This window comes from Lithobates pipiens, unplaced genomic scaffold (assembly GCF_037356315.1).
Source record: "Lithobates pipiens isolate NorthernLeopardFrog02 unplaced genomic scaffold, aLitPip1_a1.2 Scaffold_27, whole genome shotgun sequence".
Taxonomy (NCBI): domain Eukaryota; kingdom Metazoa; phylum Chordata; class Amphibia; order Anura; family Ranidae; genus Lithobates; species Lithobates pipiens.
This window is the reverse complement of record NW_027507788.1, coordinates 21117330-21128950: the sequence shown is the minus strand read 5'-3', so window position 1 is coordinate 21128950 and position 11621 is coordinate 21117330. Positions and strand designations below refer to the sequence as shown.

The 11621-nt window shown below is 45.2% G+C and overlaps 1 protein-coding gene across 1 annotated transcript in view; it reads left to right on the top strand.

Moving 5' to 3' along the window:
- The first annotated feature begins 532 nt into the window (after positions 1-532).
- Positions 533-11621, top strand: part of LOC143933380 (sialic acid-binding Ig-like lectin 12) — a 30657-nt gene continuing 19568 nt past the window's right edge. The window contains exons 1-3 of the mRNA XM_077456247.1: positions 533-536; positions 647-1018; positions 7425-7727. Of these exons, the coding sequence (XP_077312373.1) occupies positions 533-536; positions 647-1018; positions 7425-7727 (679 nt within the window). The remainder of the gene's footprint in view (positions 537-646; positions 1019-7424; positions 7728-11621) is intronic.

The following is an 11621-nucleotide window of genomic DNA, read 5'->3' as shown; positions in this document are numbered from 1 at the left end:
CTCTATTTGTGGGGAAAAAAATACATACATTTTATTTGGGTACAGCGTTGCATGGCCTTACAATTGTCAGTTAAAGTAATGCAGTGCCGTATCGCAAAAAATGGTCTGGTCATGGAGGGGGGTAAATCCTCCGGAGCTGAAGTGGTTAATACATAAGGACCCCCTGCCCATGTTAATAGTGACAATAAATAATAAAAAAAAAAATCTAAGGCGGAAAAGTTGATAACTATGCTCTCCTCACCCAGAGCTTCTGCTCAGATTACCTAAGCGAGAGTGACAACATGATTCTTACAGCAAGATCCTAGGGAGTGCCCAGTATCCCAATTGTTGTGAGATAAAGCTCCTGCTCAGCATTCCTGGGGATCTTGTGGGAAGGATAAGGAAGTCATCCCCTGGGGTACAGTCCCCAGATATAAGGTATATTTTCCCCACATTAACTTTAATGCCCCAATTTATTATGGGGTTGTGGGCCCTGATGTAATAAGTGGAAATTGATTTTTAGGTCAGTTTTAAGATTCATAATAAGAATTCCATGCGTAATAAGGTGATTCATTTTGCAACCCATTTACCAAGTGCAATGATTGAACAGTTGAGTGACGTGAAAGCTACAGTTTTTCTTAAACAAAATGTTTTAATCTTTTTTCAGATACTACCTTTGGAGTTGACCATTCCAAATACAGAGTAATTGTGCAACGTGAAATCAGGGTGCAGAAAGGACTATGTGTGTACATTCCATGCAGATTTACTGTGGAGTTTGGACCAACAATAGAATCCTACGGAATCTGGTACAGGGGCGATCCAAACGGAGAAGTTGTATCTTCTCAAAACCCTTCTAAGACTTCTCCACAAAATCCGGGACGGATCTTCTTTACAGGAGACGCATCAAAGTTGGACTGCTCCATGTCTATAAATGATGTTCAGTCTAGTGATGGTGATCAACCTTATTTATTTAGACTTCAAGATGTTGGAGAAGGAAGCTACAACTATTTTTATTACAGGATCCAATTAACTGTTACTGGTGAGTTCAGCTATTACAATTAAAATATTATTATCAAAAACAATGAACCTGTATTTTTGATTTTCTATTTGGATTTGCTGTAGCTCCCTTAATGAGGAGATCTTAGCCCTTGTACACACGATCGGAGATTCCGACGGAATGTGTCCGATTGAAGCGTTTTGTCGGATATTCCGACTGTGTGTGGTATGCATCGGATTGTTTCCATCGGAAAATATCCGTCGGACCAAATTTTCCAACTTGCCGGAAATATTTTCCGACAAAATGCTCCGATCGGACATACTCCAATCATGTGTAGAGAATTCCGATCGGACAAAGTGCCACGAATGCTCAGATCAAATTCCTACATCAAAGCTATTGGCTACTAGCCTGAACGTAGTCCCGTCGTAACAAAATAACGTCATCACGTTCTGAACGTTCGGATTTTCCGACAACTTAGTCCGACCGTGTGTATGCAACAGTTTCGGGCAAAATCCAATGGATTTGGTTGTCCGAATCTCCGACCGTGTGTACAAAGGCTTATAGAGGTGTTGTATGGGCAACTATACACTTCCACAGTTGAGAAGAAGGCTATAAAGGATTGAAGCCTATTTTATTACAGATTCCTATGTCTCTCTGGGGATTTTTTTTTCTTTTGTTACAGGAAAAGTTTGAAATGTTGACTTCTTTAAGTATATAAATGATGTTCAGTTGATATTGATAAACAGTTTTTTCAAACTTTAAGGTGATGTACATAGCTACATCTTGAATTACAAGATTCAGTTGTTATGTTACTGGTGAGTTATTATTAGTAAGTAAAAGAGATTATCAAATTAAGTTTTCCTTTTTATAATTTTTATAATTTCCTGGTCTATTGTTTGCTCCCTGTGATTTCTAGAGAGCCTCTTTGGCTCTCCCGCCACCCACTAATCTCTGCATATGTAAGTACCTGTTGGGTGATCTGGGGATGGCTGGATGCCACCTACCATGAGGGGAACACTAGCCATACTTTAGACTCCACCCTCAGGGAAAGGGGTGATAACAAGGTAAGGGGTCTACTTCCATGCCCCATGTTAGCTTGTGAGTAGGGTCTAAACTAGGGATGAGCTGAATGTACCTAGGCTCAGTTGGAGGCGGGTGCATTACTAAAGTTAGGGTGCTGAATCTAAACCCCATAGAAGTATACAGGAGTTGAATGTTAACTGTTTAGTGACCAGCTGCCATCATTATACTGCGGTAGGTTGGCACGATCCTGTAAGCCATCGTAGCTTTTCATTGGCTCGCGGGATCAGGATAGCAGGCGCATGCACGCTGGGGGTGCCGATGCTCGTGGCCGATGGTCACAATGACCGCCGGCCAAGAGTGATCGTGGGCACGAGAGGCAGAACAGGGATGAGTGTGTAAATACACACACATTCCTGTTCTGTGAAGAGTGACATTGTGAGTTCCTAATAGCTAGGAACCACGATCTGTCATCTCCTCTAGTCAGTCCCATCCCCCAACAGTTGGAAACACACAAAGGGAACACAATTAACCCCTTGATCGCCCCCTAGAGTTAACCCCTTCCCTGCCTTCCCCGAGCCACCCCCATCAAATCATTCTCTACAGCTATTACCTTTTGTACCACCACCCCCTCTCTACAAGCCGGGCCCTTCTGTACCTTTTGTATTGAACTGTATTGAACCCCCATACATTGTAAAGCGCTGTGTAAGCTGTTGGCGCTATATAAATCGTGTATAATAATAATCATAATTTTTACAGTAATCAGTGCATTTTTATAGCACTGATCACTGTATAAATGACAATGGTCCCAAACATGTGTCAAGTGTCCGATATGTCCGCCATAATGTCGCAGTCCCAATAAAAATCTCAGATCGCCACCATTACTAGTAAAAAAAATAATAATAATACAAATGCTATAAATCTATCCCCTATTTTTTAAACGCTATAACTTTTGTGCAAACCAATCAATATCAGCTTACAGGCATACCCCACTTTTATGTACACAATGGGGGTTTACTTACTAAAGCTGTAAAGTGCAAAATCAGGCTCACTTCTGCATAGAAACCAAATGAGCTTCCAGGTTTTATTACCAAAGCTTAATTGAAGAAACTGGGGTTAGAAGCTCATTGGTTTCTTTGCAGAAGTGAGCCTTATTTTGCACTTTCCAGCTTTAGTAAATAAACCCCATTGTGTACTTAAAAGTGAGGTATGCCTGTATTGCAACTTTTTTTACCACAAATATGTAGAAGAATACGTATCAGCCTAAACTGAGAAAACATTTGCTTTTTAAAACAAAAAGAAAAATGGGGATATTTATTATAGCAAAATGTACAAAATATTGTGTTTTTTTTTTTCAAAATTGTCGCTCTTTTTTGTTTATAGCACAAAAAATAAAAACCGCCGCGGCAATCAAATACCAACCAAAAGAAAACTCTATTTGTGAGAAAAAAAGGACATCAATTTTGTTTGGGTGCAATGTCAAATGACTGCCCAATTGTCAGTTAAAGCGACGCAGTGCCGAATCGAAAAAAAATGGCCCGGTCATTCAGCAGCCAATTCTTCCGGGGCTGAAGTGGTTAAAAAACAGTCATGACCGTAGTCTAGTCTAATAAGAGGAATTGTTAAACAAATGTCATGGGGGGCTTGTCCCTGTCCTAGGGAAGCTGTACCACGGGTTTTTTTTTTCTTCTAAATTCTGTTTAGTGGTGGGCAGCGACTTTTATAATACTTTAAGGGAAACATTAAATTGCTACAAAAAAAAAATGTATTCCTAATTTAAGAAAGTCCCTTCTATTGCTCTCAGCCTTCTCTCTTTTTCTCTTCTGAGATAGACTATGGGATTTGTAGTATTTATAAAGCAGACTACAGGGCTATTAAAGCGGAGTTCCACCCAAAAGTGTAACTTCTGCTAATCTGATTCCCCCCCACCTTTCGGGGGGAGGTGGAGCGAGTACCTGTTTTTCGCAGGTACGCAGCCCCCACTTCTGTTCAATTTTGCAGCGGCAAAGTATGTCAGAAGTCCGGCCTCCTCCTTCCTCCTCCTTCCCCTGCGGTCTCTCCAATGTAAAAGCCGCAAAGGGTCAGTAAGGCCCCTTTCACGCTGGGGCGGGGGCAGTGTCGGGGGTAAAACAGCTATTTTTAGCGCCACTTTACAGTCGTCTTAGCGGCAGTATTTGGCCGCTAGCGGGCGGTTTTAACTACCGCTATCAGCCAAAAAAGGGTTAAAACCACATGCAAAGCGCCGCTGCAGCAGCACTATGCCGGCGGTATAGCCGTGCTGTCTCATTGATTTTAATGGGCAGGAGAGGTTCAACGTTCCAAAGATGCTGCTAGCAGATGCCTAGAGGCGATTCAGTTCGCATTGTGCGCTATACAAGTATTTCATTCATTCATTCAGGATGTTTTTCAACGCCCTGCCAGCGCACCGCTCCACTGTGAAAGCCCTTTGGGGCTTTTACATTGGAGAGACCGCAGGGGCTGTTTTAGGGCACTTTGCAGGCTCTATTTTTAGCACTGTATCGCCTGTAAAGTGCCCCCCCCAGTGTGGAAGGGGCCTAAGAGAGTGCAGTGTACTGCTCGCATGCACAGTAGGGACCTGGCTGTGAAGCCGGAATGTTCCCTTACCGGCAACGGCGGTGGCAGCACCCGAAAGCTGATGGAAACATTGGCTGGGGGACCCACACCCCTGGATTCCAGGACAGGTAAGTGTCCTAATATTAAAAGTCAGCAGCTACAGTATGTGTCAGATTACCAGCTCTGTTTACATCACATGATCAGCTGTCAATAGACGTACTCCCAGCAAACCAGGTCCGTGCTGTAGCAGTCATTCGGCTATAGCGCAGATCTGAACAGATTAAAAGCCTTAATAGGTTACCACTTTAGATTTACAGAGGAGGTCTTCCCATGATCTGACATTCACGGCGATACCATACATGTGTGAGACGATCGTTGTTTGCGTGCGTGTGGGACCAAAGCGTGCGTCCGTCTTTTCATGCACGAGCACGGGAAGATATCGGCACTATACTTTTTTTTATATTATTCAGTTATTTTATTTTTTACACTGTTGCTTTCATTTTTTATTGTATTTTTTTTGATCACTTTTATTGCTATCACAAGGAATGTAAACATATAATTTATAAAACCCCAAATCCCTCCTCTGCACCAAGATCCATGTTTTTGAATGCTTTTTATTTTTTTATTTTTTTTAAAATAGTGCTGATTGTTTCAGAGTAAACCAGAAGTGATGTTCTGTCATAGGTTCCGGGCTACTAATACAAACATACAATCAGTTGCTTGGCTGGTTGGCCAGTCGGTGGGTGCGCCAGCTGGCCTCTCGGGTCTCCCAGTGGGACTGAAGAACCTCAAAAAGCCGTGGATGGTTGGGGGGGGGGGGGGCATAATCCCCTCCCGCCGCTTTCAAAAGGAATCTAGCACTTATTTAGCCATTTATAAGAGAGCCGACCATCAGCTCTAAAGAATTATACCAGGGTAATGCCTGCAGCTGCAAGCATCATCCTGGTATTACCACCAAAAGTCCAGTGACGTACGTGTACTTCGCTGGATGGGAATCGGTTAACCATTTTCCAACTGCCTTCCCCATATATACTGCAGCAAGGTGGCTTGGCTTCGCAAAAACCTGTACTTCGATCTGTGCATATGGTACTGCAGGAGCTCACCCATGGGTCCGCCAGACTCAATGTCTGCTAGACACCTGCAATCATGGTGAAGAGAGGCAGAACTATGTAAACAAAGCGGATCCTCATTCTGACAGGGGAGAAGAGAGAGATCAGCTGTTCCCAGTGATAAGGAACAGCGATCTCTCTCTACTCCCTGTCAGTCCATCCCCCTGACAGTTAGAAACACCTCCCTAGAGAACACTTAACCCCTTGATCGCCCCCTAGTGTTAACCCCCTTTCCTGCCAGTGCAATTTATATAGTGACAGTGCATTTTTCTAGCACTGATCACTGTATTGGTGTCACTGGTCACCAAAAAGTGTCACTTAGTGTCAGATTTGTCTGCCGCAATGCCGCAGTCTCACTAAAAATCGCTGATCGCCGCCATTAATAGTAAAAACAATTAAAAAAATGAAAAGTCCATAAATCTTTCCCCTATTTTGTAGATGCTATAACTTTTGTGCAAACCAATCAATATATGCTTATTGGGATTTTTTTACCAACAATATGTAGAAGAATACATATTGGCCTAAACTGACGAAGAAATTATTTTTTTTGGGATATGTATTATAGCAGAAAGTATTTTTTTCAAAATTGTCGGTCTTATTTTGCTTGCTAACAGCATAGAGACCGAACTGTCAAAGACAGCTCTCTTGATTTGGAGCCGGCAGGTCCAGCCCCTGATTACCGTATATACTCGAGTATAAGCCGAGATTTTCAGCCCTTTTTTTAGGCTGAAAGTGCCCCCCTCGGCTTATACTCGAGTCACCGCCGTCTGCCTACCTGATCAGGCATGTCATGTAGACAGACGGTGGCCAGCGTGTCATAAAAACATACAGCGGCCATTCCAGTATTTAAAAGCCGCGCCTCCTCCTCGTCTGATAGGCAGAACACTCAATTTCCCAGCAGTCAGTTTTCAGCCTATCACGGACATCCGCCTCCTCCTCATACCTCAGACGAGGATGAGAAGATGTCCGTGATAGGCTGAAAACTGCTGGGAAATTGAGTGTTCTGCCTATCACAGACGAAGAGGAGGCGCGGCTTTTGAATACTGGAATGGCCGCCGTATGTTTTTATGACACACTGATCATGCAGATGGGCACACGGAGGAATGCACAGGACACAAAGGATGAAGATTAGCACAGGTAGGCTGCAATGGACACAGGGAGGTATACACAGGACACAGTGAGGTAGGCAGATCGCACAGGACACAGGGAGGTAGGCAGATCTGCACAGGACACAGGGAGGCATACAGAGGACACAGTGAGGTAGGCAGATCTGCACAGGACACAGGGAGGCATGCAATAGACACAGTGAGACATGCAGCTGCAGATGGGCATTGTTGACTCTCTTTGCCACTTACAGTAGCTGCTGCATTTCCCACCCCCGGCTTATACTCGAGTCAATAAGTTTTCCCAATTTTTGTGGTAAATTAGGGGCCTTGGTTTATATTTGGATCGACCTATACTCGAGTATATACGGTATGTGATCACAATGATAGCCAATCATATTGGTCGCATGATTAAGTAGACTTTCCCACCTTCTGGGTGTAATAGAGCAGATAACGGGACACCTGGGCAGACAAGAAGGGGTTAAATTGGTAATTGCTTACTTCTGTAAACAAAGAGATGGTGATCTACTGTGGAAAATATCATACCGATTAAAAACAAGAGTACTTAATGAAAAAAGGAATAAGAAAGGGTAAAGCTAGAGTGTTATGTTCACTTAATAGGTTCCTCTATTTTTCAATTAGAACTGACGGACAAACCAGTGATCACCCCGGTGACGGCGTTATTGGCTGATAAGGAGGTGACATTGACCTGTGAAAGTCCTGGAAGATGCATTGGCTCTGCTCCTCTGATAACCTGGAATAGTGGACGAGTACAGGGGACAAGTGTCACCTATCAGACCATCCATCCAGATGGCAACAAGATATACTACTCCAATATCACATTCATTCCATCCAAGCAAGACCACCTGTCACCCTTAACTTGTATTGTGAACTTCAAAGCAAGTTCTACATCAACCAGCACCCAGATCATTTTAAATGTTGAATGTAAGTACATTTTTATTTATCTTGCCCTTTAATCTGTCAGTATTCAGAAACAATTGTATTGTTTGTTTTTTTGTTAGAAGAAAAAATTAAAGAAAAGGGGATAAAATTAGATATTTCCAATTTTTGCCATTTTTTTCATAAGCTCAAAAAAAGCTAGAAAAAAAATGCTGGATGAAAAATGCTGATAATCGCATTTTTTGTCCCAGCTTCTAGTAGCATTTTAGTAGCTTTCAGAATCAATTAGAAGCTTTTAGGAGCATTAGCATTTTATTAGAATTTTTACAGTACATGAAAAAAAAAAAAAGATGTTAGGCCGCGTACACACGGGCGGACTGTTCGCTCAACTTTGTCCGCTGAACAGTGTTTCAGCGGACAGTCCACTCGTGTGTGGGCTTCAGCGGACAGTTTCAGCGGACAGTTTGACGAACAAAGTTTTTCGGAAATTCCGAAAAACTGTCCGCTGAAACTTGGTTTGAGTGGACAGTCCGCCCGTGTGTGGGCCAGTCCGCTGTACTTTCGAAATGAGCGAACTGTTCCCGCCCGAAGGAAAGTCTGCTCATTTCGAGCGCGTCTCCAGGTAGGCGGGGACCGCGAAGGAGACGTCGCGGGCCCCGCCGCCTGGTATGGACTTAAAGGGGAACCCCAACGCCGAAAAAATCGGCGTGGGGGTTCCCCCAAAGTCCACAACAGACCCTTGTCCGAGCACGCTACCCGGCCGGCCAGGAAAGGGGGGCGAGCGAGCGCGGCCCCCCTCCTGAGCCGTACCAGGCCGCGTGCCCTCAACATGTGACATATACCATGTGACACCGCCCCATTGTCACTATATAAGTGGCCGCGCAGTGCGGCTCTGGCATTCCGGCCGGAGAGAGAGACATGTCAACATCTCCTGGAGAAGAAGAAGAAGAACAAGAAGAAGAACGGAAGGCGACCGGAAGGCGACCGGAAGGCGACAGCGGCGACAGAAGACTCTAAAAGAGCTATAAGAAGGCGCGGTGGCCCGGCAGAAGAACGGAAGGCGGCGACAGAAGACCGGGCCACCGCCTGTAAAAGAGATATAAGAAGGCGCGGTGGCCCGGCAGAAGAACCGAAGAGGGGGACAAGACCCCCGAAGATGGAAGACCCCCGGAGCAATAAAATATTTTATCTCGTGTGTTGTGTTTTTTTTGGGTACTTTTATTTTACAGGTGAATGGGTAGGGGTACATTGTACCCCATACTCATTCACATAGGGTGGGGGGCCGGTATCTGGGGGCCCCCTTATTAAAGGGGGCTCCCAGATTCCGATAAGCCCCCCGCCCGCAGACCCCGACAACCAACGGCCAGGGTTGTCGGGAAGAGGCCCTTGTCCTCATCAACATGGGGACAAGGTGCTTTGGGGTGGGGGGGCCGCACGGCCCCCCCTTCCCCAAGGCACCCCCATGTTGAGGGCATGCAGGAGGTACGGCTCAGGAGGGGGGCTGCGCTCGCTCGCCCCCTTTCCTGGCCGGCCGGGTAGCGTGCTCGGACAAGGGTCTGTTGTGGACTTTGGGGGAACCCCCACGCCGATTTCTTTGGCGTTGGGGTTCCCCTTTAAGTCCATTCCAGGCGGCGGAGCCCGCAATGTCTCCGTCGCGGGCCCCGCCTACCTTGACACGCGCTCGAAATGAGCGGACTGTTCCCTCGTGTGTGGGTGAGTCCATTCATTTCAAAAGTTGCGCGGACTTAGTACGACGAACTAAGTCCGCTCAAAAAAAGTGCCGTGTGTGGGCAAGTTCGTTCATTCAAAAGTTTGAGCGGACTGTTTGACGAACTTAGTTTCGGCAGACAGTCCGCCCGTGTGTACGCCGCCTCAGTATCATTTTAGTAGCTTTTATACCGCGTACACGCGATCGGACTTTCCGGCAGACTTGGTCCGGCAGACCGGAATCCGTCGGACAATGCGATCGTGTGTGGGCTCCAGCGGACTTTTTTTTCCCCCAAAAGTCAGACGGACCTAGAAATAAAACAAATCTATAAGACAGACTCAAGTCCGAAGGACTAAAAATAGTGAAAACTGTTCATCTGTGTGCTGGTGCGATGGACCAAACTCAACGCAAGGGCAGAGATTGGCTACTGGCCATTGAACTTCCTTGTTTAGTCCCGTTCACCTCATCACCTTCAAAACGAACGGACTTAGTCCAATCGTGTGTGGCCAAGTCTGTTCGTTCAGAAAGTCTGTCGGACCTTCGCTGAAAGTCTGTCGGGAAGACCATCGGACCTAGTCCGTCGAAATGTCCGGTCGTGTGTATGCGGCATTAGAAGCAATTATGAGCATTCAGCATTTTTTTCTGCTGGAAAAACACTCCAAGAAACTCTACAAATTGTTTTTTTATACTCCTAGATGCCAAAGCTCCAAAAATGCTACTAGCCTAAAATAATGTGCAAGGACACATAGGATAACACTATTCAGCTTCCAGGAGCTTAAAAAAATGCTAATGTGCATGGAGCCTTAAAGCGGAGTTCCTTCTGATAGCCTAAGGCCAGTTGACTACAAGTGGTCTACATGGTCACACATGTTTGTATGACAGGATTGGTTAACAAAAATGATTCAATCATCTCTATGGTGCATGGAAAAATGTTTGGTTGTTTTAATTTCTAACTCATTTTACTTTTCTCCCTACCTTTTGGTTTTGGTTTTGTTTTGCTTTGTTCTATCTTCATACTAGCATTGCCACATACATTGCCTGAGCACATAACCAATTAAGAATTTACAGTAGTAAGTTCCAAGATTGACACGTGTTGTGCAACTGATTATCATCTATTGTGTTTTTTTATTGTCTCACTTTGTCTTGGTGATTACTATGTGGAACAAATTATGGCAATGCTGGTTGTTTGTCTTAGGTTGTGTTATCTTTCAAAATTGTTCAATAAAAATTATTGGAACATAAAGTGGAGTTACATCCAAAAGTGGAAGCTCTGCTTATTTGATTCCTCCCCCCCTCCTGTGCCACATTTGGCACCTTTCATTTGGCTGCCGGGCCAATTAGAAAGAGCAGCGCACTTCGCACATGTACAGTAGGGTGACGGCATTGAAGCCTTTAGGTATTGTCATTAGTGGAGATGGCGGAGGCAGCACCAAACAGCCTATCCCTAGATCGGCTGGGGTGCCAACGTTACGGGCTCCCTGGACAGGTAAGTGTCCAGATATTAAATGTCGGCAGCTACAGTATTTGTAGCTGCTGACTTTTTTTTCCCAGGCTTGAACACCTCTTTAATGAGTGTCCTCTCCTACCTGGGTAGTGTAAAGTACCGTCTCTAGTTATCGGACAATAACTTAAAGCAGGGCTGAAAATTTCAAGTCATGAGCTACTAGCCAGGCCTTAGGGGCTATTCGCCACCAGTTGCCCCACCCCTAATTCTGCCCCTAAACATGCCCTCGTAAATATCTCATGAAATTACACATGCAGAATTAAGTTACAAAAATAAATATTAACAACAACTTTATCAGTGCCTATCAGTGCCCAGGAATGCAGTCTATCAGTGCGGCTTATCAGTGCCCACCATTGTGGCTTATCAGTGTCCATCAGTGCCCATCAATGCAGCCTGATCAATGCCCCTCAATGCAGCCTCACCAGTGCCCATCAGCTCAGCCTCATCAGACAGGAAAATGTGGTTGGTTATCAGGCTGGTTAGTAAGTTGAGAAAGGAATTTCTTTTTTTGCTCCTCCCTGTACACCTCTACCTCCAACACCTCCCCCAGTGCACCTCTACCTCCAACGCATGCCCCAGTACACCTCTACCTCCAACACCTCCCCCAGTATACCTCTACCTCCAATGCCTCCCCCAATACAACTCTACCTCCAGTGCCTCCCCCAGTACACCTCTACCCCCAATGCCTCCCCCGGCCCTCCAATGCATCTCCCTTCCCCTAGCACAC